The following is a 27,979-nucleotide window of genomic DNA, read 5'->3' on the forward strand; positions in this document are numbered from 1 at the left end:
GAAGGAAGCCCCGCCCTTGCCGCCCCCCGCCGAGGCTGAGCTGGCCGGAGACGCGTCTGTATGGCTCCGCGCATGCGCGGCGGAGGCGCATGCGCCCTCTCTGCTTTCAGCCTCTTAATGGCCGACCTTCTGTGGCGTTTCTGCTCTTTTCGTTTTTCTTTGTCAACGACGTACGCGAATCTGTGCTTCTTCTTTCTTCTGGTGTATAGTGATGCAATGAGAAAGGGCTTTTTTTAAAAAAAAAAAGGATTTAAAAAGTCTCAAGGGAAAAGGCGGGGGAAGTCCAACAGAATCAGGCTGTGGATGATGGGACCTGGGGTTGGTGGGTAGTGGGTGGGGGACCGCTAGCTGCCTGGAGCCACCACGCCCATCATCCTCAGAGCAGCAGCTTAGAGACTCAGCAGAGCTTTTTCTGAGGCTGTGCTGGTTTCTGGTTTCTCCCACTCCAGCTCCCATCATCCCCAGTCTGACTCCCAGCTCCCATCATCCCCAGGAGAAAGATGGGAGCTGGAGTCCCCTTGCCCTGAAAAGGTCGGGGGACTAATGTTAGGGGAGAGGGGTTGCAGCTTTGCGATACCCTCCTTCCCAAAAAACCAGGAGCTTTTTGTGAAGAAAGCTGCTTGCTGAGCTGGACTGGGAAAATCTCATTTTTAGGCTTCCCTTGGAATGGTATCAGGTCCAACCTGTTGGGTTGCTTTCCACAATTTTATTATTATATTATTATTTTAAATGCATGTGGTTTTGCCGAATCATCTGACGGGTGGTTTTTGTTTTCCAAAGGGCAAGCCAGCCTAAAGATGTATCTTCACAGCATTGCAGATGCCCTTTTTTAACCTTTTCCCCCGCTCCCCAAAAGGCTCGAGATCCCCAATAAATGATTGGGGCAATCCTTTTGAAAGCTGGCTTAGCTAACCAAGGCAAGGCAACCTCTGCCAGATGGCTGCGATCAAAGCTGGTATTTCAGGTTCCTTCCCACTGAGTCATTCTGCAATCAGGTTGGCTCACAAAGAACAGGAATAGGAAGGGACCTCACCAAAGAACATGTTTTTCCTCCGAGAGTTGAGCCTCCCCAAGTTTGCAAAGCCCCAATCCAAGTTGCACTATCCTGCAGGTTGCTTGTCTTAATGGAGCGTGGCAGAATATTTGGATCTTGCTGGGTTGAATCTCCAAGGTGCTTTGCCAAATACAAAGGAAAGTGCTGGGAAAAACCCGAGAAAGGCAGGGTCTGTGTTAAGAGACTGGACAGCCACTTGTCTGTAAGGGTCTCCTGTTTGAGGCAGGGGGCTGGACTAGAAGACCTCTACGGTCCTTTCTAGCTCTATTTTAGATGGAAAAGGTGGAAGTTGGGCAGCAAATACATCGAATAAATTATTTTTTATTGTAAGGGTGCAACATTTTTGCCTAACAGTTGAGGAATCCGCAATATTGATTTAACCCCATGAAATCCTTCATTGACTTTTAAAGCACCATCTTATCATGGATGTCAGTGCTATTCCAAAACTTCTGTTATTCCTAACACTAACTCCTAGTTTTAACAAAAGTCTAAATTTGGTTTTTAGTATAATGCTTGCCTTGCAATTTCCTACAAACCTTTCTGTTTATGGTTTTTAATCTGTTTGCCTTGCCGGTCCCTTTTCACTATTATGTCTTAGCCCCTTGTACGTTGGCCATGGTTTTCTGATGTTTTACTTTTGAATCGTTCCAATTTTTTTAAAATTGTGATCTTTTTATGTCACCGCTTTGACAGAACAGAGGAGATGCATCCCTGCAAGGAATAAGCCAACAGTCTCCAGTTTCTGGACTGCAACCCAGCAAAACAAGATGCTTATGAATTATGCATGACTGTGAGCTGCAAAAATCCATTTATTCTTTCTGTTCCCAACGACTGTATGAATCGTCAGATGCAGAAGGAAAAGGAAGGTGTTCCAGATTGCAGTTCTACCACCAGCTTGGAAAATAGTCTGGCTAAACAAGAACATGAATCCCCTTTGACTCAAGGGGGCAAGCATAACCTAGGATTAAGGGGGAAAATCTCCCCCAAACCTTTAATATGGAGGTAAGAGCGGTTTAAATCTTGCACTTTAATTCATTTCTTGGCTAACCTGAGGATTCAGGTTTGTTCTGACTCATCTGAAGAACTTTTAAATTCTTTTCTTGACCTTTCTTTCTTTCTTTTTAAATTCAGGACACCTCAAACAGTCCGTAGAAGTTGTAATGCAAGCTTTAAATCTCCTGTAAGTGTGTATAAAATCAAATTTCTTATCCCTCTATATTATGTGCATTGATAGATGGGTCTGACACTCCAGGAATGTAGGAGGCAGTTTTGGCAGCCACAATTGTAGCCCAGATTCCTGGAGAAAAACTTCTGTAGGTGATTTTGATACGTGGCCAGGATCCACTGGGCTGTAAACCAAGTGGGACTAAAAGTTAAATTCAACAGGTCAAAATAAGAGTATGCCTGTTGACTGGCTCAATATCACTATTTGCAATCATAAAACTGAATTGTATCAATTTTTTAAAGGTAAATCAACGTTTTTGGAGACTCTTGATTTAATTTTCTTAGAAAACGCTAAGCTATAAACCCATGATATATTGGTTGGGTTGGATTTTTAGCGAGTGGGACAGGTTGCAACCTAAGAGCCTTTTTGCAAGATATGCAAATCTTTTGCTTATAAATAGGTTGGCTTGGAATCTCAACTTATTTTTTTATAAACCAAAGATGATTATTTTGACAGTCTCATTGTCAGGAAAACTGGAGAAATGGTGCAATAACATTTTTCAGAGTAAACATCTATTTTTTTTGGCAAGAGATATATGCTACAAAGGGCTGAGTAGATTTTGGCTTTTCATGGTGTTCATTCCCCACCCTACCCCGATACCGTTTCCCCGAAAATACAACCTACCCTGAAAGTAAGTCCTCGCTTGATTTTTACACTTGCGCCCAATATAAGCCCTACCCCCAAAATAAGCCCTAATTAAGATCCCGCCCACTCGAGTGCACAGGTAAAAATTAAGCTAGGGTGGGGAAAGGGGGTGGAGCTGCCCTACTACTTACCTTTGGACAGTTGGAGCCAGGCCTCGCCCACCCTGATACCTGCCGTGCTGCAGCCGGCAAGGTTGGTCAAGCTTTCCTGAAGGCCTTCGTAGCTGATAACAAAGCTCTGGGTTGATCCAGAGTTCTGTTATCGGCCTCAGAGGCCTTTAGGAAGCCTTGCCGGCTGCAGAAAAAAAATTCCTGAAGGCCTGACAGTGAAAAGGAGGCTGGGGCAACCCATGCAAGTGAAGTTATTCAGTGGCGGGAGGACATCCCCCGAAAATAAGACCTGGTGCTTTTTTTATGGCAAAAAATATAAGACAGGGTCTTATTTAGGGGAAACACAATAGCTCTGAAGCGATTGTAAAATCTCTTGGCATCAACCCCAGTGCTGAAATCATAAAAACATTTCACGTTATCTGTCTTTCTCTCTTCCAACAGGTTCTTTCTCCAAGGAGCTGCCCGCCTGCTGATAAGGACATTTTGCAGCACGAAATTGAAGAGCTAAAACGCAAGGAACTTGCTGTAGATCAGGAAATAGCACAGATCAAGACCGAGTGTGTATTTATACATGTTTTATGTACGCTAAGAGATCTGTTTCAGCTTGCTGTATTGCATGGGTGGGGAGTGGCAGCTTGAGAGGAACGTTGAGTTCATTTACGTGGGCCAGACCTACTGTTTGGAGAATGGAGTGCTCTGGACAACTCCAAAGCCCTCTTTTTCTTCTGTAGTTTTGTGTTTTTATGAGGCTGTTTTTCCACAAAGATACAGATATAGATGAACAAGAGTTGGAAAGGACCTTGTAGGCCATCTAGTCCAACCCCCCCACCCAAGCAGGAGACCCTTCACCATTTCTGAAAGCTTCCAGGAATGAAGCTCCCACAACTTCCGAAGGCAACTTCTGTTCTATTGTCCTTGATTGTCCTCACTGTCAGAAGAAAATTTCTCCTTATTTCCAGGTTGAATGTCTCTTGTTCAGTTTCCATCCATTGTTCCTTGTCTGGCCTTCAGGTGCTTTGGAAAATAACTTGACCCCTCGTCCTCTCTGTGGCAGCCCCTCAAATATTGGAAGACTGCTATCATGTCTCCCCTGATGTTTCTCTATACTAGACTAGCCATGCCCAGTTCCTGCAACCATTCATCGTATGTTTTAGCCTCTGGGGAACCATTGAATGGAAAACCATTGACTGATCCCAGCACAGCCTGATTGCCAGAGATTAGTGAATGAAGTGGACTATTTTAAAATTACAGTACCTCAGGAATGGGGTTGACACGTTATTAATTTAAGCAAGGCTGGGGTTACTAGAAAGCGGGAGAATGCATATAAAATAGAGTCATAAATATTTTTTTCTCGAATCCTGTTCCTTCTCCAGCAGCTCTTAAGAATCACACATCTGGTTTGTCTTGAATTTTCCTGATCTTGGGTTTTTCTTTCCAGAGGATACAGCCTGGAGGAACTGGAAAATCACATTACTCTGCTCCATGAATACAACGAGATCAAAGACACTGGACAAATGCTTTTAGGTAGATTGGGTAAGGACTAATATAGAATCGTACTGGGTGGGTGTAGGTACATTTTTAAAAAAAACTTTAAACATTCTCCTTTAGATAACTTAGCATTGTCTTTCACCTCCTGGTGCCTCTAAGGTGCACACCAACACCTGGACTTGCAGCTGTTGGGGAAAAGTAACTTAAAGCAGTCGGGGTTTTCTCAATTTCTCCAGACTCATAGGGCAAATTTAAGCAACTTTAACATCAGTGATTTACATAATAGGATTAATGAAAGGAAAATAATCTGGGACATGAAATCATAAAACTGAGTTGCAGAGACGCTAGTCTTTAAACAAAAGTTGAGTTTGATGAGAGAGAGTTTGGTGGACTTGTTAAAAGCACTGAGCTACAAACTAAGAAACGGTGTGTGTTAGTTCTGCATGGGGCCAGGTCAGTCATACTCTCAGTCTAGGAGAAAGAAGGCAAAGGAAACAAAAATAAAAAAAAGGTGCAGAACTCTACTGACTGTCCGAGGTCGCAAAAATTAGCCCGGGGCAAAAGAAAATGCACAAAAATCTACGAACCCGGTCAAGACAGAGTTTTGTTATCATTATCATTATTCATTAGACATGAAACCCGGTCAACTGAACATTTAAAAATGTATCACAAATATCATTGACTGGCGCTAACAGTTGATACGGGTTGCTGCCAGCATCCTAAATATCTTCTTAAAATATACAATGTTCCGAGTAGCACAGTTTCTTTGCCGTTCCGCTGGTGTTATTGCAGAAAGCTGCACTTTCTTGATGTGTTTTGGAAAAAATTTTGGACATGGTGCCAAGTGGCCCGAGGACAATGGGTATCACTGTTATATGCTTCATCCATAATTGTGTAGTTTCGGTGGATTATTATTATTCATTGCACAGTCAGCCAGATGTTCAGACTGGGTTTGGCATTTTTGTCTACCTATCAAGTCCTTGCCAAGAACCTGGGATAGGCAAATCTGGATGTTTGATGGTGTCATAGAGATCGCCGCCGGATGGAAGCTGTTCCAAGCAAAGCTGCCTTCTGCAATTGACCGATGGCAAATTTGTCAATGCCACTGATGGTGTTCCAGGGGTGCTCCAGTTGTTTCGGGACTGCACCCAAGGCACCTTTTACCATTGGTACTACCCTCGCTTGCTTTTGCCACAGTCATTCTATTTCTATTTGTAGATGATGATGATTTAATCTTTAGTGAGATTCACAGACTTTGGGGCTGGTTAGTAGCTCAACAGCTCGAGTCCTAACCAAGGACCCAGGAACTGTTCAGGTAGCATCGGAGGATATAAGCTGTTCCAAGTAGGGTGGATTTTGGAGAATCAGGGTATTCAAGTCTGATAAATTCAGGATTTCCTATTATTATTATTATTATTACTATTACTATTATTTAATATAAATTAATAATGGTCTCTTGCCTGGGTGGACTAGATGATCCCTTCCAACACTGTTAATATGACTAACTTTCCAATTCCAGAGAGTTTGTGGAAGCAATTGCTGCCTTGTTTGTGTTTTCTCTTTCCACGTCATTTACACAATCTTCTTTGTGTGTTTTTTTCTCCTAGCTGCGATCAGGGGCGTCACCACCAAAGACCTCTACCCCGAATTTGACCTGGACCTTAATGATTAGGAGGAATGTAAAACATTGACACACCACCTAGACAGCGGAAATATAATACGTGGTAAAAAGGCAACCACTGTAAGTTCATTATTCCCCCAGAAATGTTAACGAAACTATAGCTTTAATTTGGGGGTGGCAAAAAAAAAACCCATTTAATGAAGAAGCTGTTGAATTGACTACTGCCATTTGGAGATGGACAGAATAGAATTTTCTGCACTGGCTTGAGGAATTGTTAATGGTCTTACTTGTTGCGAGAATTGACCAGGCTAAAATGTAAAACCATAAAAATTATCACGAATTGTTAATTTAACTATGTTCTGAAATGTAGGTTTCTTCAAATACAGCTTTTGAAAAGAGTGAGGGACTTTGCTCTTTTGGAACAGAAAACAACATTGTCTATAAAAACAGTGCATTTTTTTTGCTTGGAAGTGAAATTTCAAGAGCATTTGTGAGATGGTTTAGCTCCGTCGCTGAAATAAAGGGATGTGTTTTTGCGTTCAAATCCAGACACTGCATTCCACAGATGTGGGCATAAACTGAAAAACCAGATCAAACCTTTTGAGTTCCATTTAGTAATCAATATCTGCTAAGAAGGTTTATTTCTGTGCGAGGAAGAAACAAGATAGCTTATTTCAATAGAAATTCGGTTGGTGTTTGAAATATACAACAGTAGTAACAATCTGTTACTTTGAAATACCCAATTTCAGCCACAACTAATTTTACTGTGCTGGATCTGGGTACAGTATCCCTTCCTTCCTTCTATCCATCCATCCATCCCTTCTCTTATTTTCCTTCCTTTCTTCCATCCATCCTTGCCTTCTCTCATCTCCTTCCATCCATCCATCCTCTCTTCCTTCCTTGCTTCCATCCATCCCTTCTCTCATCTCCTTCCATACATCCATCCCTTCTCTCATCTTCCTTCCTTTCTTCCATCCATCCTTGCCTTCTCTCATCTCCTTCCATCCATCCATCCTCTCTTTCTTCCTTGCTTCCATCCATCCCTTCTCTCATCTCCTTCCATCCATCCACCCCTTCTCTAATCTTCTTTCCTTCCATCCATCCTTCCCTTTTCTCATCTCCTTCCTTCCATCGTTCCCTTCTCTCATCTTCCTTCCTTCCCCTTAAATTGCAATATCCTTGGTACGTTGTGCACAGTTTTAGAGAGGAGCCAACTTGGAACCTCCTCATCCAGGCTAAACATTGGAATTCTGGGATGTTTCGCACGGCTTTTCCCAATATTTTTGAGGTTTGGGTCAGGTCCGTTCCCTTTCACCACCCACCCTGGCGTTCAGGTGCGCAAAACTGTTGTGAAGTTCAGCTTCTACTTTCTGTTTGGCTTGCAAAATTGCCCTCTGGATGTTCGGGAGGTCCCACTCCGTCCTCAGCAGGGCATCATCCAGCACAAAGACACCGTCACGTACCCGCCTCACTTGGCTGCACACCGCCGTGGTCTTCAGCTCCAACCCGATCTCGTGAACTATCTTGCGGAGATACTGTTGGTTCTCGTGCAAGCAGTGAATTTCTGAGGAAGGCAGGAAAGGAAAGCCAGTCGCTCAGCCAAACTTAAAAGTTGTACATTCGTAATTACCACTTGGAGAGTTGACTGTGTCTTTAAAGCGGGGATCCCCAAACTTGGCAACTTTAAGACTTGTGAACTCCCAGAATTCCCCAGCCAGCCGTGCCTGTTTCTTTTTTCTCTTAACCTCCTAAAGTGCAGATTGCAGAGGAAGGGATTACAAGGGAGTAAACTATGCTGGCTGGAGAATTCTGGGAGTTGAAGTCCACAAGTCTTAAAAGTTGCCAAGTTTGGAGACCTCTGCCCTAAAAGCCATGTGTCCCTCTCCCTCCAGTTGTCTAAAATAATAATTTCAGGCTGGCCTGGCTAAGAAAGAAATAACCTCTGAGCCATTTAGGCATTTTACGGAAAACTTCCCATTCTTTTGTCTTTTTTAGCCCAATTCTGGTAAATCAGGTTTAATACTCGCTCTTGAGTTAAAAAAACATTCTTATTGGCCTCCTTTTTATTTCTTTGACTAGATGAATCAGGAATTTTAGCAGAACGTAGGTTCTGCCTATAACTGCAGTATTTTCACCTTCCTTTGATGTTGCTGAAAATTCAGTACGGTGGACAAAGTGAAGAATCACCAGGTATCCATCATTTAAGTTCAACGTTTCCCAACTTTGGCTTCTTTAAAATGTCTGGACTTCAATTTCCCAAATTCCCCAGCCTGGGGAATTCTGGGAATTGAAGTGCAGACATTTTAAAGTTGGCCAAGGTTGAGAAAAGCTGATTAACTCTAAAGCAATGCTGACTATTTTTGCAGCAACCCCGCTAGCAATCCACCCCCCCGCTCGTTCCTTCCTTCCAAAGCCATCTTTTTTTTTTCAGTTTGAAGTGAACAAGAACAAAGTTTAAAGATTTAAAGAGGGTTCCGGAACTTAAATTTCCTATTTTTAAATAAAACAAGGGCACCAGTCTGCCTTACTCTTAAGAGTAATCATCATCATCATCCTTTAATGACCCCATAGTCTCTTGTGGAGTGGAGTCTGGGCAAACCGAATGAAGCTGAGTGTTTTCTGGCCGGATGCCCTTCCTGTCGCCAGGGTGGAGTTATACATTCAGCTGATCAATTCTCATTGTGCCCAGAGAGAGAAAATATCTGCCTCTATCTAGGATTGAACTCACAGCCTTCTGATTGTGAGAGGCAAAAGAGCTCCCACCTCTAGGCCACCGCGCCACTAAGAGAGAAGGCCATACCCAGCTGGAATTCAGGCGGTTCAAAACGGAGGCATCGCACTGCCGTGATCAAAGGGGGACTTTTGTTCATCGGCCGAATTAGGCCTTTCACCGCCAGCTCATAGGATTCTTGAGTTTTCAGGTCGAGGTTAGCCCACCTGGAAAAGGATGGAGATAAAAAAAACAGCAGCAGAATTATTTGGGAACAGACCAATCCGGGATGCGGGACCGGTGTCCTTTGACAGCAGGGGGGTCAAACTCACGGTGTCACATGACATATCGGGACTTTTCCCCCTTCGGCCTTGGAGGTCTTATAGTCCAACCCCCTGCTGAAGCAGGCGATCCTATACCAGTTCAGACACATAACTGTTCAGTCTCTTCTTGAAAAACCTCCAGTCATCCACAACTTCTTACGGCAAAGCTGTTGGTTAATCGTCATTATTAGGAAGTTCTTCCGGGTTGCTTCTCTCTTCGATTAGTTTCTATCCATTGTTTCTTGCCCTGTGGTGCTTTGGAGAATAATTTGATCCCATTTTCTTGGGGGCAGCCCCTCAAATACTGGAATACCGCTATCGCGTCACCCCTAATTCTTCTTTAGGCTAGCCAAACCCAAATCCCGCACCTGTGCTTCGTATGTTTTAGTCTCCAGGGCTTTAATCTTCTTCTAGGCCTGGAGACTAAAACATACGAAGAATGGTTGCAGGATTTGGGTGTTGCTGTTCTCTGCACTTTCCCCCCAAACTTCTGGATTTAAAGAGGACAGCGGTTAACAAATGCAGTGGTTCGCTTAGCAATTCTGGCTAAAAGGACATCAAAGGGATTCTTAGCCACCTTATTTACCAGCGGAAATTCTGGCCCCATGTCAAAGACCATCTGCATTGTTTGCAAAGGCTATCTGCAATATTTATATCCCTAAATAAATATGCACATCTCCTCCCCAACCCCCCAAACCCAGATTCTGGATTCCCTGCTGGAAAACTCCGGTTAACTTAACCCAACAACCCCAATAATCATGATTTCCTTTATTTACCGTGCCAAGTTTTGAGTGCAACAGCGAAGCCGCGGTTAGAATTGGAATTAGCTACTGGAATTTTTTTGGAGGAGAGCCAAGAGCGACAAGGGTTGCAACAAGGGTGTGTGCTATGGTTGCGAGAAGCCAGCTTTCCCTAACCTGGTGTGCCCCAGGTGTATGTTGGACTTCTGTTTTTCCCCATCAGTCCCAGGCTGCACATTTTGCTGTGGAAAGGGTGATGGCAGCCACGACTGTCGAGTGGCCGCCAGTTAAAACGATCCGAGTTATAAAGTCTGCAGTGTTATATAGGTTTTCCTGCTTGAGCAGGGGGCTGGACTGGATGACCTTCAAGGTCCCTTCCAGCAGTATTCTATTCTAATTCAAGTTGGCACGGTTGCAACTTTACAGGTTACCACCTGGCCCTGTGTTTCACCTTTTTTAAAAACTTTTTTACAAGACTCCACGCTCGGTTCGAACATAGGAATATTTTAATTTCTGCTACATGCTGCGAAAGTCACTCCTGGCCTGAAACCACATTTCCCACCCAATCCACCCCTCCCAAAAAAACGATGTTTTGCCACCGTTCAGCCTCATCTCCCAACTGAGAAAATTTTGCAATCTGGGGGAACTAAATCACATTTTTTAAAAAAATAAATTGGGACCCACGCAGGGGATAAGACCACTTCAATTCCCAGCTGTCGCCAACTTGGGCACAGTTCGTTTTATTTTAGTTTTAAGAGCCGTTTTCTGAGCTCGGCCTTCACTCTTTATCCATCGTTTCTCTTGATCGTTTTTCCTCTTCGGCCCTGCCAGGAGGGATTTGCGAAACCCTGCCCATCCCTGACTTGGTGCAGAACGGCACTCCTTCCCGATTTCCCCCGCGTCCCGAGTTTTAAGGCTTCTTCTCGTCCTCTCCCAAAGGGACGGAAGGCGGTAGTTCCTGCTGGGGCATGTTCTGCAGGAATTGCAAGAACTCTTCGGCCCGCCGATCTGCCTCGGTCTCGGAGCGCAAAAAGCACCAGAGGAGGATAGCCGCAAAGGTCAGGCTGATCAGCATGGCCCGCCAGAGGGGCTGCTGGTGGTCGCTGCCCATGGATTGCCGCGTGGTCCAGTGGCGGGGATTGGCAGGGCTCTTGGTGAAGCGCAGCGGCTCCTCGTTCTCAGGCTCCTCGCTCTCTTTGGGCGGGCGGTAGCAACGCCGCAGGAGGAAGCCGCGGGGTGGAGGCGGCCTGCGAAGAAAACAGAAGGAGGTTGGTGAGAGCCGCTGTTGCCACCTCGCCAGGCCAACCTTCTTCCTGCCTCTCCAGCCAGAGTTTGTGGATTTCAAGACAGGGAGTCCTCGACTTACGAACGGTCACTTAACGAATGTTTGAAGTTACCTCAGAGCTACTTAACGACTCTTTCAGAGTTACGACCTCTGCACGGGTACACACCCATGGTCCCGGGTACGCATTTTGGGCACTCAGCACCCGGCTCGCCAATTTTTCCATCAGCTTTTGCCCATTTCCAGTGTTTTTTTTTTCCCTTCTTTCCGGCCCAGAAATGCGTTCGGTCAGCGGCTGCTGCATTCGTTCACTTAATGACCGTTGTAAACAAAACAGTGGTGGCTTCCGATCTGATCCCGCGAGGCCTCACTCGTACGACTGCAGTGACTGACAGCCGTGAATTCCTGGCTCAGTTATGGTCATAAATGAAGAACTCCCAAGTGGCCAGCAGCGGGAAATTGACGTGGTCTAAAACTTGCGTGCACAATATAGATTCTTTCGCTAAGAAGTCCACCACACCTCAAGTCTTCGGTTTCGAAAGCTGCTCACAGTGGGCTTATTTTGTGTTAACGATCCTCAGGTAGAAAGGAGATTTTAGAGAGTTTCCCCCCCAATCTAGATCCTTTGCTTTTCTCGCAGACGCTTCATAACACTAACTAGGTATCATCATCGCTAGCACTGATGCAATAACCTAGTTGGGTCATGAAACGTCTGCCAGAAAACCAGCAAGCTCAGAGAGCACCAAGGACCTCCCTCCTTTCAACCCTGAGCTACAAATATTCTCCTTCATTTAATCCTTTCTCTTCCTGGATGTTCCTACCTCTGGGCAGCCCGCTTGCATACCACCCCACGGTCAATTGCAATTTTGATACTCACTGTAGTAAAGCTTTGTGATTGGATCCCTGGATCACCGAAACAATCCGCTCCAGCTTCTCCTGCGTTACGTGATCTCCAAGGAAGAAGAAGACGACAAAGCAAGTGTTAAGTTTCCCCTTCCTTTGGTTTCCCCCATCTTTTCCCAAAGCAATTCAGAAAGTTGCAATCCTGAAGAAAAAAAATCACCAACTGTCACCTTAGGTCCTCTGGACAAATCACTTACCGAATGTGCTTCTCTCAATCAGTTTGCCGGTGTCTGAGAAATCGTCGGTGGCTTTGCCGAACAAGCCGGTGACAGTGTATGCCTTTGAAAAGGAAAACATCCTGATTGCAAACACAGCGGATTGCAAAAACCCAGGGCAACAGTTCCTAAAAGCGGAATGTCATCCAGGAAAAGACAAACAGCCCAACCTATTGTTTTGGCCAGAAATTGTTCTTCTTTATATAAATGGCAAGAAAACCCCACTCCCTTCTAGCGCTGCTGACGTTACCTGGATGGGTGAGTGGATGGATGGAGAGAGACAGAGAGAGAGAAAGGTAGATAGATACCCTGTTTCGTAGAAAATACGACTGCCCTGAAAGTAAGTCTTAGCTTGATTTTTACACGTGTGCCCAATATAAGCCGTACATCCCCCCTCCAAAAAAATTCCAGAGCGCATGGGTAAAGTGAGATTACTGGATGACATCCCCCGAAAATAAGACCTGGTGCCTTTTTGGGTGGCCAAAAAAATATAAGACAGGGTCTTATTTTCGGGGAAACACGGTAGATAGATATAAAGATAGATAAGAAATAAAAATAAAGATATATAGAGAGAGATAAAAGAGAGAAAGAGAGATAGCAATAACACTTAGAATTTCAGTGAGAACAATTAACCAGTAGAATGACTTCCCTCCACAATTTGTGGGTGCTCCAACACTGGAGGTTTTTAGCAATAGTAATAGCGCTTAGACTTATATACCGCTTTATAGTGCTTTACAGCCCTCTCTAAGTTGTTTACAGAGTCAGCCTCTTGCCCCCAAGAATCTGGGTCCTCATTTTACCCACCTCACAAGGATGGAAGGCTGAGTCAACTTTGAGCCAGCCAGGATCAAACTACCAAATTTCTGGCAGCCAATACTGCATTCTAACCACTGCGCACCACCACAGCTCATATCCTCATCCTAACCCTAAACATCAGAAATGGAAGGGAATGGCTTACCTTGGTAAGATGTGCGTTGTACCATTTTCTGAGCAACTTGGTGCCATAACCAACACCGAGCACTGGTGGAATAAAACACAAAACGCAAACAGCTGAGAATTTAAAAAATCCCATTACTTCCTATCAATAGATTCTAGCAGCCAGATCAAATTGACTTTAAATTCATCCGGGTAGGAAGAATAACACAGAGCACTGGATAGTCAAAGTGGACCAAGAATTTTTTTAAAAAAATTGTGCAAAATTGTAATTTCCCCATCCTAGAAAAATTCCGGATCAGCCCCAGATGGGAGAAGCTAAAAAAAAAAACTCCAATCCAATGAAGCGGAATAAACTCTTCTTAACAGGTTAACGGAAACATTTTCTAAAAGCCCAACGAATTGCAGGAGAATAGTGATGCTCTGTTAAAAGCTGGCTGGTACATTTGACCAAGCCCCTCCTTCCCCACTTGAGGAATTTTAATACCTAGAGTTTCTTTTACTTACCGAAAACTCCCGAGGATTGCATATCCAGACGATCACCCACCCCAATTTTTAATTCCGTAAAAACTGGTCCTGAAACTGAACAGAAAACCAGTGTGGATTTTAACAGTGAAAGGACGCTTCCATTGTGCAAAGCAAAAAAAACCCAAACACCTCCTTTAATTGTTCTTTTTTTTTCTTGAAGTGCCCAAGCTAGTATTTTTTAAAGATGCCAGATGATCTCAACCACGCCGTTCAGCCCAAAAAGCGCAAATTTTGAAAATGTTTGGCTAGGTTGATTTCACACACTGAAAATATTCAGCAAACATTACTTAACAAAACACGACCGGAAAGGGTACATGTTTCTCCTTCCGGCTGGTTGCGTTGCTGGTCCGAGTTTTGTCTGGATCTCGATTTCTACAAACTGTTGTGGCTTGCCAGCTGCCGGCGGAGCTGGTGGCAGAATCGGACCACGAGGAGGTCGGGGAGGCCAGTTCTGGAGACCGGGGAAGGCTCTCATGGAGGCTCTGCATCGGACTGCAGAGACAGAGCCAGGGCCGCCCGACATTTCCCAGCCACCAGAGAGGCAGCTGCCTTTGGAGGCTGATATGAGTGAGGAGGAAGAACAGATGGAGCCTGTTCCAGATGCGCGTATGCACAGAGCTGTTAGGAGAGGGGAACATCGGAGGACAAGGAGCTAGACTCAGGCAAAACACACATGGACACTGAATGGCTCCTCCCTGGCTGGAGGAATAAATAGAAAATAAGTAGGAGACAACAGTTTTGTCTTTCTGGAGATTTTGCTTCCTTGTGTTTCGTGCCACAGACGCTGCTTGCCAGAACTTAATTTGCAACCTTTGGGCCAGGAATTATCGCAAGGAATTGATAAGGTCTGTTGCTGCCATTAACTCTTGGAAGGACTCTTACCTGGACTTTTCTGCAGGTGGATGCAATTAATTCACAAGAGGTAAATAAAGGGTTTTTTTTCTGTGGCCAGGATTCTGTTCCTCGCTTCTGCTAAGGCCGGGTCAGAACACAAATTCTCTTCAAGGCCATCTTACCTAGAGGATGGTCAGCCAGCATCGGAACCTGGCTAACGGTTAGGGTCAATTCCTTCCCGGTCTCCTTTTCAGCCACGGTGGGCTGAAAGCATATTTGTTGACGCGGTTCTGGGCGCTGTAAGGAGTTTAAGCCTGAAAGCAGCAAACAAAACCATGTTTTTTTCCCCTCTTATCCCAACCTGTAAGGTCTGAACTGCTCAAAACTTTCTTCCGATTCGAGACCCCAGGAATTGGCATTTGAGGTTGGGCTTCGCTAGAACACCCCCTAAGGATGCTTCCAACTCAGTTCTGTTTCTGGAAACTCGTTCCATTTTGCTAAATGCCTCTTGGGAAGGAAGGGCTTGCTGCCAACTGGCTGGACAAAGCTTTCCCCGATAAGTTTACAGCCACCCATTCTGCTTCTTTGGAGCCCTCCAGATGTTCTCAACCTCTGGGAAAGGGTGATTCTGTACCTCGGGGGACCATGGTGCTCTCTGAGCTGGGTTGTTTTCCTGCAGTTGTTTCCTGCAGATGTTTCATTACTCAAACTAGAACATCATTAGTGCTGCTTCTGATGATGTACCCTAGTTTGGGTCATGAAACATCTGCATTCCTCTCTACAAAGCCCTCTCCCTTCTAGCACTGATGATGATCCCTAGTTGGGTCATGAAACGTCTGCATTCCTCTCTACAAAGCCCACTCCCTTCTAGCACTGATGATGATCCCTAGTTGGGTCATGAAACGTCTGCATTCCTCTCTACAAAGCCCTCTCCCTTCTAGCACTGATGATGTTCCCTAGTTGGGTGTTGAAACGTCTGCAAGAAACCCACCAAGCTCAGAGAGAAAACCCCACAGTCCTCCTCCCTTTCTTCTCCCTCCTTCCTCCTCTCTCTCCACAAACACCCACTCCCTTGTAACACTGATGATGTTCCCTAGTTGGGTCATGAAACAGTCAGCGAGAAACCCACCCAGCTCAAAGAGAACCAAGGACTCCCCCTCATTTCAACCCAGCCCTACACATATTCTCCTTTATTGATCATGTATCTATAGCGGGCTTCCTAGCTAAACCAGGGTCGCTGGTGGCCCTCCAGCGCAGCCCCTACTCCTTCCAAAGCTAGAAATCCTGCGCGCGTGTGTAACTAGTGTGTAACGTGTGTGTGTGTGTAGGAGCTGGAACGGAAATCCAGCCCCGCGGAGGAGCCCATTTGCGCCCTCGGGCATCTCGCTCCGCGCTTGGCAAAAAGCGCAAAAAAGCGGGGGGAAACCACCCACCGGCGAGGAGGCGCCCGCGGGCGTCGCGCTTGCAGAACCTGCACCGGTGTGGAGCGGGGGTGGTGGGGTCGGAGTGGCAGAAGCCTGTGGCCGTTTGGGGTGTGGGGTGGGGGAGAGAAAGCGGCTCACCCTTTACCAGATGCCTCTCCACCGTGTCCCTGACGGCTCTCCAGTGCATGCCCGGCGGCTTGTAGACCGCGAAGAGCCCTTGCAACGCCGTGCCCGCCGCCGCCGCAGCTGCAGCCGCCGCCGCCCGCATGGCGCCCGTCCTGTCTCTCTCTCTCCCCCTCCACCTCCGCCCCGTCCTCGGCCGGCGCAACCGCCTCTCCGGTCCCTCCCCGGCTTAGCACTGCCGGGTTCGGCCCTACTGCAAATAGAGTCCCGCCGGGAACACGAGCCGAGGCAAGCGCCAAAAGCGCAAAGCGGTTGCTGCGCGCAACGCCCGGGAGCAACGTGCCAAGAGGGTTGTGGGGGGGGCGGCGAGAGTGGGGGCTGCTTGGAAGACCGGGGTTGGGGAGGGGGTCTTTGCAACGGGTGGGCAACTCCAACACACGCACACAGACATACACACACACACACACACACACACACACACACACACACACACAGACACACAGACACAGACACAGACCGGTCCCTACATCCAGAATACTCCGCGGTGCGGAGAATCGGTGCGCAAGGCGCCTTGGAGGTCAGTGGCTCGGGCATTAAAAAAAAGGGGGGGGGGGGGGGGGCGTTGCGGGTCCCTCGAGGTTCCCTCCCTCCCCGTTGCCTTTGCACGGCTGCGGAGGATGGGCTTTGGAACGCAACGGTGGGGAGCCGCCAGCTCTTCCCTCCACCAAAGGCGTACAGATCCGTCGGCACCCAAGGCTCGACCTTGCCCTCCCCCCTCCCTTGAAAGATGGGCAGGGGAGGGCTTCAACTCCCAGAATCCACCCCCTCTCCCCACACCTGGGAGTTGGAAGCCCACCGGGCTTAAAGGGTCCAAGGTGGAGCCTTGCCGCGTGTTCATCTACGGGATAATTTTAATAATAAAGTTAAAATTATAATCAAGTTCTGGTTACTTTCTGGGGTACAAAGTGCTTTACCGATTTATTTCTGCTGGCTGGGAAAGATGACCCAGTTGGTTGTCACAGCTGAATGCAACAGTTTTTTGGGGTCCTGTATGCCTGTGTGTCCCCCCCTCTCCTTTCTCCCTCTTGCCTTGCAAAATAGGGGTAAGGGATTCCACCACTCCACCATCCCAATCCGGAGCAATTCGTTCCTTAAATCCCAAGCGAAACCCTCCTTCCCTGCTTTGTATGCTTTGCATCCCCAAACCCCCAAAACTTTAACCTTAGACCGTCTACTATTGACCTCACCCCTTTCCTAAGAGGTCTGTAGGGGGCGTGCATAAGGCCCCCAACGTGCCTACTGTCCCTGTCCTATTGTTTCTTTTATATTTTTTCTTATATGTATCCATTCCATATACTTATAACTATGTTTAGACTTATACCTGTTATCTTATAATCGCTTGACAAACTAAATAACAGAAATGCTTCTTTGGAAGGCAGGGAGCAGGGGGTTGTTTTGAAGTCGCCGCTAGAGGGCGCTTTCCTCCACTTTTCTCTTTTGCTCTTCTTGGCCAGATGGTGGCGCTGTCCAAACTTGGCAAAAACGTCTTATTATTCCCATCCTTCGCTTGCAACAATGCCTTTACCTGCCCTGCTCTGGAAAAAAAATGCTTTTAAAACAACAACAACAAATCTCGTTTTGTATAATTTTGCCCTCACAGAGGACAATCCCAACCATGCACAGGCTGCTGTCCAGAGGGGCTCTGAGATTCCTGCCTTGGATGGGGAACGTGGGGAACGTTTTCGAGTCCCGCTGGCTCACAGGCAAGTTTTCCCAGATCCTCGTTCTCAAAACGCCTCCCTTTCTGATTTAAAAAATAATAATACATTGATATGCCCTCACCTTGCTGTCGTGCAGTTTGTAATGCTCTTTGGTTGCAGGGGAACGGATTGTGCAGGAGTCACGCATTCTTACCCATACTCGTTAACATTAGCAGTGCTGCGTTTTAAAGGAGTTTAATTTTAATGACATGATGGCATTCTTCCAGTATTCGAGAGGCTGTCACGCCAGGGGTGAGATTTTACCAGTTCGCTAGAACCAGTTGTTAACATTCTAAGTAGTTCGGAGAACCGGTTGTTAAAAGAAATTACTGGTCTAATCCTGTAAGGAAGGCAGGAAGGAAACATTCTGGTGTTGCTTACAGAAACTGCCTCTCTGTTAACGCTTATTACGTTCTTGGGAGGACTAGACTTCCTGTCTCTGGAACTTCTGGAGTTTTTTTTTTTTCCTCTCCTTTGCTGGTACTTTGCTTGTGTGGAGGGACCATTGAAAAATGTGACTTATGACCGTTTTTCACACTTACGACTGTTGCAGTAGGTCATCTAGTCCAACCCCCCTTCCAAGCAGGAGACCCTATACCAATTTCTGGCAGATGGCAGTCCAGTCTCTTCTTCCAGGGATGAAGCTCCCACAACTTACTTACTTCTTTCCTTCTTTCCTTCTTTCCTTCTTTCCTTCCTTCCTTCCTTCCTTCCTTCCTTCCTTCCTTCCTTTCTTTCTTTCTCTCTCTCTCTCTCTCTCTCTCTCTCCCCCTCCCTCCCTATCTGTCTATCAGATTAACCAAATTGGGAGGGACCTTGGAGGTCTTCTAGTCCAACCCTCTTCTCTGGCAAGAAACCCTACACCCTGTCTGACAAAAGGCAGTCTAATATCTTCTTAAAAGTCTCAAGTGGTGAAACTCCCACAACTTCCGAAGGCAACTTCTATTCCTTGGCTTGATTGTCAGAAAATTCCTTTTTATTTCTAGGTTGAATCAATCAATCAGAATAGAGCCGGAAGGGACCTTGTAGGTCATCTAGTCCAACCCCCCACCCAAGCAGGAGACCCTATCCCGTTTCTGACAGATGCCAGTCCAGTCTCTTCTCGAAAGCCTCCAGGGATGAAGCTCCCACCACTTCCAAATGCAAGCCGTTGTCTTGAAGTACCTTATTTCTGATCCTCTCAACTTTAACCCTTTGTTTTCCCTGTACAGGACGCACAATTGGCCACACCAGCCCCCTCCTGGCCTTCCTGCGCCCCCTGGCTGAAGCGAACAATTTCCCCCTCTATCCAAACCACATCCCCACCAGCCTCTTGCAGAAATGCCTGCTGACCGCCGGATCGGCCTTCATGTCTCTCTACAACCCCTATCGCCACGGTGAGCTTCGGGGGTTGCGGGGTTGCGGCAATGGTGAAGATTCCCTCCACCACCACCTTCCAGCTACCTGGCCTGATTTACAGCCAAACTCAAGGCCCGCGGGCCAGATCTGGCCCGTGGTGGGGGGTCTTACCCTGGAAACAGCCAAGGACCAGCCCGCGGTGCCTCTGCCAGCGAAAATGGAGCTCGGGAGGGCTGTGCGTGGCCTCCCTAAGCTTTGTGTTTGCTGGCAGAGGGCTGCAGGAGGCCGTCACGGCTGAAAATAGAGCCTTGATGAGTGACGTCAAGTTGGCCATGCCCCCGGCCACACCCCCACACCCCAAAATCAAACACAACCCTGATGTCGCCCTCAATGTTTGACATCCCTGGTCTAAGTGCTATTGCTGCCTGCCTGCCTGCCTGCCTGCCTATCTATCTATCTATCTATCATCTATCTATCCTTTTAAATTTATCTATCTATCATCTATCCTCTTACATCTATCTATCCCTTTACATCTATCTATCCCTTTACAACTATCTATCTATCTATCTATCTATCTATCTATCTATCTATCTATCATCTATCCTCTTACATCGATCTATCTAAGCAGTTTAAAATATCATCCTCTTGCCCCCAACAATCTGGATCCTCATTTTACCCACCTCGGAGGGATGGATGGCTGAGTCAGCCTCAAGCCTATTGAGATTTGAACTGCCAAATTGCAGACAGCAGTCAGCAAAAGTAGCCTGCAGTACTGCACTCTAACCACTGCATCACCATGGCTCAATTGCTATTGCTATTAGGGCCGTGTTGTATCACTCTCTCTCTCTCTCTCTCTCTCTCCTTTTTCTTTCCTTTTTTCTTCCTTCTTCCAGATATGATAGCTGTCCTTGGAGAGACAACGGGTTCGATAGCTTTACAAAATCTCTGGGAACAGATGAAGAGCGACCCAGAAGGAAGGCAGGTCTTACAGTAAGTGAGTTCCTCTTTTCTTTTAACCTGCAGCCTGGATAAATGAATGATTTTTGAGGAGATAAACCTAAAAAGCCCCCCTGTGTGAATTAGTGAATCCATTCTCACTACAGGTAGTCATATTTTTTTTTGCTTTAACCTAGTTATCGAATGAGATCGTTTTACAAAAGAATGCCAGCGAAGGTTTGGCTCCTTGACTTACAACAGTTCATTTAGCGAACGTTCAAAGTTACAAAGGCATTGGGGGAAAAGTGACTTAGGACTGTTTGTCACACTTATGACCATTGTAGCCATTTGGCTATTGACTTATATTTACGACCGGTCCTGGGGTCATGAGATCTATCATTGCGACTATATGACAAGCCAAGTCCATCTGGGAGGCCAGATTCACTTAACAACTGGGTTATTAACTGAGCAAATGCAGTGATTCACTTAACCTCTCTGGCAGAGAGGTCACAAAATGGGGGCAAAACTCACTTTAACAAATCTGTGATGATCCAGGGTGGGATACAAAATAAACACAGTCACAAAAATAGGTGAAGCCCCTTTTATTCCTTCACTTTTCTTCCAAGCTCCAAATATACTGGAGACAAAAAACTCCCACACAAACAGTTACAAGAAGGAGGAAATGCTGTTTAAATTATAAAGAGTAAAAAACAACACAAACCAGGCAAGATAAGGGCTGGAAGACGTCCACAGATATCAGGACACACACTGGGAAGGATGCCAAACTCAGAGAGGAACAATAAACTAGAAATATTTCCATGCTTTGTTTCCAGCACTGGCCTGTACGCAGGTCAGTCCTCTTATCCGATTGTCACAGCTGCAGCCCATGAAGAGGATCAAGGCCCTCTCCTCCCCAGTAGACCACGTCTCTCCCTTATCCTCTCCTCCCTGTGTGTCCTAGGATGGAGGGGGGATGGGCCTGGGTCCTCCTCTGACTGCTCAGCCAGCCTCTGCCCTTCCCCAGCCTCCTCCACAACCTCCGGAGCCACACTTCCACTCCCTGTCAGCTGTTCCTCCCCTCCCTCAGAGTCAGTCTCCACCAGGGGCATGACAAAAATCTCTCAATTGGAACAGAAATATTGGATTCAATTGTGGTTGTACGTCGAGGTTGTACGTCTTACACCGTTGGGAGCAGAAAGCTGAGGATTTTATTTATAGTTTTTATTTAAAGTGGTATATGTTAGTGGTGCGATGGCAGTCAGGAGGCGGTGAGTTCAAACCGAGGTAGAGGCAGATATTTCTCTCTCTCTCTTGGGCAGGATGAGAATACATCTGCTGAACAAAACTCCGCCCTGGCAACAGGAAGGGCATCTGGCCAGTAAACACTCAGCTTCATTTAGTTGCCCAGACTCCACCTGGCAAGGGATTATGGGGTCATTAAATGAGGATGAGGATGATTTAAAATGGAATAGGTCAAAAACCAGCCCAGTAGGAAGTCCAGCACCACCAAGGCCGCTCTCGTGATATTAGTGGGCTTTGCACCGTGCGCTTAACCAACCATTTGTTGAGAAATCCCCCATCGAGCTGGCAGTTTACCAGCTGCCCTAGTTAAGTCTAGAGATCCGACAAAACCAAGGGAAGCTGACATTCAGCTGGATCGGGGCCAGTGGATCTCGCCTCCGTGAGATCGAACCATCCCTAAAGATGATACTCACGATCCCCTTTCATGAGCTGAGCTGCTGCCTTTCATTCTGTTGGTTTCCTTTGCAGAGAACGGCCTCGGATCCGCCTTTCCACCCTGGATGTGGTTGGCCTTCGGGGGCTTCCGGACGGGACCTTCGGCCGAGAATACATTCGTTTTTTGGATGATAATGTGGGTATCGTGACAGCTTACAAAGAGCGTTTGTCCTATGATGCGTTGTGAATTTCTGTTTTCATCAACGCTAGAAGGGAGGAGGGGGAGGAGGAATGTGGGGTCTTTGGTCCTCTCTGAGCTGGGTTGTTTTCTTGCAGACGTTGCATTACCTAAACTAGGTAACATCATCAGTGCTAGAAGAAATGGGGGAGTTAGTTCTCTCTCCCTTTTGGCCCTAGTGAAGTGACCTAGTTGGGTAATGAAACTTCTGCAGGGGAAAAAAAAACCCAACTCAGAGAGCGCCAGGGATCCCCAAATAAGTACTTCGCATCCCTTTCACGCGAAACTTGTTCTGATGTTATTGAGATCTCCCCCGGCTGCAAAAACAGCACCGGGACGGCCCATAAACTGGGGACCCAAATCCAGTGTTGTGGTTTCATCGGATGGTGATTAAAATCAAAAACGTGTGGGAATCATTGCCTTGATGGGAAATTTCCACTCAGAACCACTAGATGGCACTGCAACCCCACATTTGAAAAATGAACCACTGGTACCAAAAAGAAAATACAGACTAGCAGAATGGGATAGAAACTTAAAGGTCTTCTAGTCCAGCGGTCGCCAACTGGTGGGCTGCGAGAAAATTTTGGTGGAGAGGAGGAACAGCCGACAGGGAGTGGAAGTGTGGCACCTGAGGTTGTGGAGGAGGCTGGGGAAGGACACAGACTGGCTGGGCAGTCAGAGGAGGACCCAGGCCCATTCCGCTCCATCCTTGGGCACGCAGGAGAAGAGCATAAGGAGAAACGTCAATGGCGTGGTCTATAGGGGAGGAAAGGGCCTTGATCCCCTTCATGGGCTGCAGCTGTGAGAACTGGTTAAAAGGACGGACATGCGTATGGGCCAGTGCTGGAAACGAAGTGTGGAAATATTTCTACTCTGTCCGTTCTTACTCGAGTTCTGTTGTCCTTCCCACTGTGTGTATTCCACTATCTGTGGACGTCTTCAAGCCCTTATCTTGCCTGGTTCCCTTAATTGTTTCTGTGTGGTTTGTGTTGTGTTTTTTTCTAGTTATAATTTATATGTATTTTTAGTTTAAATGGCATGTATTCCTTTTTGTGAGGGAGTTTTTTTTTGTCTCCGGTCAAGGATATTCGGAGTTTTGAAGCCAAGCCGAAGGAATTAAAGGGACTTCACCTGTTTTTTTTGTGTGACTTTGTTGCTTTTGTATCCCACCCTGGGTCGTCACATTTCCCCGTCTAGGAAATTAACAGTTGCTTTTCTATTTTTTTTTTAAATGTCCCAACGGGCAGAGGGTTTCTCCGGACACAAGGATGCCAGCCCGGTTCATAGACGACGAAGACCTGGCCTATGTCATCCAGCGTTACCGGGAAGTCCACGACCTGCTACACACCCTCCTTGGCATGCCCACCAACATGCTTGGTGAGTTGTCTTTTAACTCACAGCCGGGGGGGGAGGGGGTGTACGTCTTGCGGCCTTCACTCCGCGAGGGATTTGGGGAGGCCTGAGCCGCAGGGTGCGAGAAGCGGGAGCGCCTGCGAAAGGACCGCATCCATTCCTGGCTGGGGATTGAGGTTTGCCGAAAGGGAGAATAGGTTCAGGTTCAGGACTTGGATTAAAATACTCAAGGTGGTGTCGGTTTTCATTTGCACAATTGCACAATTGTTGTGTCCCTTCTCTGGAAACGCCAGTAGTCTTGTCTTCTAAATACATGTGAGGTTCTATTTTTCCCAATTCTTATCAAAATCTTTGGATCCCTACAGTTCTTTTTCTTTCCTTTCTCCTTTTCCTTTCCTTTCTCTCATTTCCAAGTTCTTCCTTCCTTCCTTCCTTCTTTCCTTTTCTCTTTTCTCTTCCTTCCTTCCTTCCTTCCTTTCCTTTTCCTTCCTTCTCTCTCTCTTTCAAACTTCTTCCTTCCTTCTTTCCTTTCTTTCTCTTTACTTCCTTTCCTTTCCTTTTTCCTTTCCTTTCCTTCCTCTCTTTTCCAACTCCTTCCTTCCTTCTTTCTCTTTTCTTTCTCTTTTATTTCCTTTTTTCCTTTCCCTTTTCCTTTCCTTTCCTTCCTCTCTTTTCCAACTCCTTCCTTCTTCTTCTCTTTCTTTTCTCTCCTTTCTTTCTTCCTTCCTTCCTTCCCTCCCTCTCTCTCTTCCTTCCTTCCCCTTTTCCTTTCCTTTCCTTGTTCCTTTCCTTTCCTTCCTCTCTTTTCCAACTCCTTCCTTCCTTCTCTTCTCTTTTCTTTCCTTTCTTCCTTCCTTCCTTCCTTTCTTCCTTTCCTTTTTCTTCCTCTCTTCCAACTTCCTTCCTTCCTTCCTTCTCTTTTCTTATTTTTCTTTCCTTTTCCTTTCCTTTCCTTTCCTTTCCTTTCCTTTCCTTTCCTTTCCTTTCCTTTCCTTTCCTTTCCTTTCCTTTCCTTTCCTCTCCTCTCCTCCCTCCTCCTCCACTTCACCTCTTCAGGTGGCTTAATGACTTCCTCCTCCTTAATTCCCAATGAAAAGGATGGTACCTTTTATAATTGCTGTAAACCACCGGAGCCGTTCTCCCTTCCCTTTCGGAAAACTGCTGATGGGCTGCAGATAACCGCGGCTGAGGGAGTTGAAATTCGGGCCCAGCCACCTTTAGCCTACTTCCGAGCTCTGCCCAAGGTTGTGACTCACTGGGATTTGGGCTTTCCCAAACGGTTTTGAGCAATCCATGCCGAGTCTGGAGCAAGAAAGCTTTGCCATTTTTAAAGCGGAGCGGATGAATCACTCCCGGTCTCTCTCTCGTAGCAGGGTTTTCGATATGCCTTATTTTTAGATCAATGGGGGTGGTGTGAGATCTTTTGTGCCCTTCTACACACATTCCCTTCCTCTTTCTGTTACACGGGCATTTTCTCTCTCACACGCACACCCATTTCGTTTCTCCTTGGTCTCCGAGGAGACCAGTCCTCTTCAGGCGGCTCCCCTTTGCTATCTCAGTTTAAGAGTCTCTCTTTTTTAGCCTCTTGGATGTTAACCTGTGCTGGGTTTCCAAATTTTGCCCTTATGTGTGTGCGTGCGCTTCGCGCAGGGCTCGGATACTGACCTCAAGTCAAGGCTGGATAGCTGCTGGGAGTGTTTTGAAGCTCAGCTGAGGTGTGGCAACAGCGCGACTCAGCTGAGCTTCGTGTGCGGGCAGCAAAATTTAGACCCAAAGAGGAAGCTGGGTTGAAGTTCACCAACATTTCAAGGTCCAAACTTGGGAAGCTAGTGAGTTCTGGATTTTCAACCAATACTCAAAGGTTACAAACGTTGTACGTATTCGCATACAACTCCCATAATTCTTTGAGACTTGGAAGACGGAGAATTCTGCCCCATTAAAATCCAGATTTATATCATTCTTTTGACGCTGACCAGCAACGTGGCTACTGAATATGGGTCCTCCAAGCTAGGCTAGGCCAGGAAAACGAGACTCCAGAAGAGATAATATGGGAAATCCTCTACTTACGATCACAGTTGAGCCCAATTTTTTATGTTGCTAAGTGAGAAATTTCTCTCTTTTTTTGCCCCATTTTTATGACTTTCCTGGCCCCATTTGTTAACCGAATCATGAAACCATGAAAAATGGTAGTAAGTCCCTTTTTTCAGTGCCATTGTAACCTCGAACCGTTGTTAAGGCGAGGACTATGCATGTGTGATGACCCCGGGTAGGATACAAAATAAACACAGCCACGAAAACAGGCGAAGCCCCTTTTATTCCTTCACTTTGCTTCCAAGCTCCAAATATCCTTGACAAAAAAATTCCCCCACGAGCAGTTACAAAAAGGAGGAAATGCCGTTTAAACTAAAAATGCCTATAAATTATAAAAAGTAAAAAACCCCACACAAACCACACAGAAGCAGTTAAGGGAACCAGGCGAGATAAGGGCTTGAAGATGTCCGCAGATATCGGAACACACCCTGGGAAGGACAGCAAACTCAAAGAGGAACGACAGACTAGAAATGTTTCCACGCTTTGTTTCCAGCACTGGCCCATACGCATGTCCGTCCTTTTAACCACTTCTCACAGACCATGAAGGGGATCAAGGCCCTTTCCTCCCCCGTAGACCATGCCATTCACATTTCTCCCTTCTCCATTCCTCCCTACGTGCCCTAGGATGGAGAGGGGATGGGCCTGGGTCTTCCTCTGCCTTCCCCAGCCTCCTCCACAACCTCCGGAGCCACACTTCCACTCCTTGTCAAGCTGTTCCTCCTCTCCCTCGGAGTCAGTCTTCAACATGGCTGTGTCAGCACCTCTCCTTTCCCAATCCAGGCCAAAGAACCCAAATCTCAAAAGCATTTTGCCTCCTTCTCCTTATCCCTAAAAAGAGACAAAGCAAAGACTTAAAAGTTTCTGGCGTTTTCTTCCTGTGCTGGGCGCAAACCACGTTCTTCTCTTAACGACTGTTCTCCAAGATGGATCTCTGATTGCTTGTCTGATCCTCTTTCTCAGGGGAAGTGGTGGTGAAGTGGTTTGAAGCTGTCCAGACTGGCCTGCCCATGTGCATTCTGGGAGCCCTCTTCGGTCCTTTACGCTTAAATACCAGGTCAGTCGAGAATTTTACAAAGGCAAGCTTGCTGGCTGGCATATCTTCCAGTTTGGGCCTTGATACCCATTGACACATATACACCCCTGTTGCATAAGGGAGCTTGAATGAAACTTTTATCCTCGACTGATCAATCGGGTTCGCCAATTGCTCCTTGAAAATTACTGCCTTGCCTTTTTCAAGGTGTCAGCAGCCTACTGTAACTTCTAATTATCGTTTTGGTTTACTCTTAAAAAAACATATCCGAGAGGATTAAAGGTTGCATAAAAGATGGGAATTTGCAAAGTCTTGCGAAGACCTTGTTTTGGTTCAAAAGCATCCTTAATGAGGAATGTCCCAAATATATATGAGGATGTTCTGTCTCTATGAGTATCATTAAGTGTTGCACCTTATGATTCTTGACGATTGTATCTTTTCTTTTATGTACACTGAGAGCATTTGCACCAAGACAAGTTCCTTGTGTGTCCAGCCACACTTGGCCAAGAAAGAATTCTGTCTATCTTCCATCTATCTCTTCTTTTATCTTGGAGTTTCTGCAGCTGTATGCTTTGTGTAAAAAGCATAAGAATTAATAACTGCTTTGTAGGGGAGGGGGAAACGTAAGATCATAGCAGCTGTGCAATCCATGGCAAAAGTTAAACAGAGGAAAGAATATTGTTTGAGTTGGTTTGTCTGTTTGTTTGTTTTTAAACCATCCAGGCCTAAAAACAATCTGGGAAAATAGACTAGACAACTGCAATCTTCATCCAATGCCTAAATTTTAATACAGGGCTCTGTTAAATCGCTAGGATTAAATTGGATTAAACACGCTGCCACCTGTTAGAAGATTTTATATAGGTCGCTTCTCCAGGAGCGAAGGCGACCTTTTGAATCTAAAACGCAGCAGCTTTAGTTTTTCTAATCCCCCCCTCCCCCATTTTGAAATAAATAAATAAAATAAACCACTTCCCCGTTTTTTTATTTCCTTCCTTCCTTCCTTTCCCCAGAAAGTGGCACCTTTTGTCTGCGGAGCTCATCCCATGGGCCGTTGAGAGCGGACAAAACGCGACCTGCATCTTGAATTTTTATTATGAGAAGCGTTGGGAACAAACAGTAGAGTCTCTTCGCCGTGAAATCGGCATTCTGCCACCTCCTGGGATCCAGGTGTGAGCTCCCATGGCTGGAACAGGGGAACACCTGACAGAAGCCACCGCTTTCAGGAAAGCCCAGAATTAAAAATTCCGGGAATTAACCCTCCCTTGACAAAGCCTAGGGGGTTTGGGGCCCTGCCTTCTTCATCAGTGGTCCCTGGACTGTTCAGAAAAAGTTTAAAAGGAGAAAAGGAAAAAGCCAAAAGCATCAGTACCAAACCCAGAAATATCACAACCTTGACGC

At 46.3% G+C, this 27,979-nt stretch overlaps 3 protein-coding genes across 12 annotated transcripts; 2 read left to right on the plus strand and 1 right to left on the minus strand.

The window, feature by feature from the left end:
- Positions 1-84: 84 nt before the first annotated feature.
- Positions 85-12,525, plus strand: SWI5 (SWI5 homologous recombination repair protein). 9 transcript variants are annotated; one of them, XR_015739763.1, is made up of 7 exons: positions 85-170; positions 1,748-2,056; positions 2,186-2,234; positions 3,476-3,591; positions 4,473-4,567; positions 6,130-6,263; positions 12,321-12,525. XR_015739763.1 is itself a non-coding variant. In XM_087914587.1 (6 exons), the coding sequence occupies exons 2-6, from the start codon at positions 1,839-1,841 to the stop codon at positions 6,192-6,194; spliced, it is 543 nt and encodes a 180-aa protein (XP_087770713.1). In that variant the 5' UTR covers positions 85-170; positions 1,748-1,838; the 3' UTR covers positions 6,195-6,542. The 9 variants fall into 9 exon arrangements, 8 of the variants coding, with proteins under 8 accessions (XP_087770713.1, XP_087770718.1, XP_087770715.1 ...); XM_087914587.1 differs by lacking the exon at positions 12,321-12,525 and having other exon boundaries at positions 6,130-6,542; XM_087914592.1 differs by lacking the exon at positions 12,321-12,525 and having other exon boundaries at positions 4,473-4,558; positions 6,130-6,542.
- COQ4 (coenzyme Q4) lies at positions 6,139-27,933 on the plus strand. Its single transcript, XM_087914586.1, has 8 exons — positions 6,139-6,263; positions 17,819-17,921; positions 19,130-19,294; positions 20,150-20,246; positions 21,963-22,065; positions 23,355-23,484; positions 26,512-26,605; positions 27,592-27,933. The coding sequence occupies exons 2-8, from the start codon at positions 17,834-17,836 to the stop codon at positions 27,752-27,754; spliced, it is 840 nt and encodes a 279-aa protein (XP_087770712.1). The 5' UTR covers positions 6,139-6,263; positions 17,819-17,833; the 3' UTR covers positions 27,755-27,933.
- On the minus strand, positions 6,742-16,344 carry TRUB2 (TruB pseudouridine synthase family member 2). Of its 2 annotated transcripts, XM_087914584.1 has the most exons (8): positions 16,174-16,344; positions 14,794-14,925; positions 13,757-13,831; positions 13,275-13,336; positions 12,299-12,380; positions 12,076-12,148; positions 8,944-9,080; positions 6,742-7,707 (listed from the first exon to the last, which is right to left on the minus strand). In XM_087914584.1, the coding sequence occupies exons 1-8, from the start codon at positions 16,301-16,303 to the stop codon at positions 7,439-7,441; spliced, it is 960 nt and encodes a 319-aa protein (XP_087770710.1). In that variant the 5' UTR covers positions 16,304-16,344; the 3' UTR covers positions 6,742-7,438. The 2 variants fall into 2 exon arrangements, with proteins under 2 accessions (XP_087770710.1, XP_087770711.1); XM_087914585.1 differs by lacking the exons at positions 6,742-7,707; positions 8,944-9,080 and adding an exon at positions 10,405-11,163.
- Positions 27,934-27,979: the final 46 nt, after the last annotated feature.

This window comes from Pseudonaja textilis, chromosome 17 (assembly GCF_049901715.1).
Source record: "Pseudonaja textilis isolate UNSWEBS1 chromosome 17, rPseTex1.2, whole genome shotgun sequence".
NCBI classification, from domain to species: Eukaryota; Metazoa; Chordata; class Lepidosauria; order Squamata; family Elapidae; genus Pseudonaja; species Pseudonaja textilis.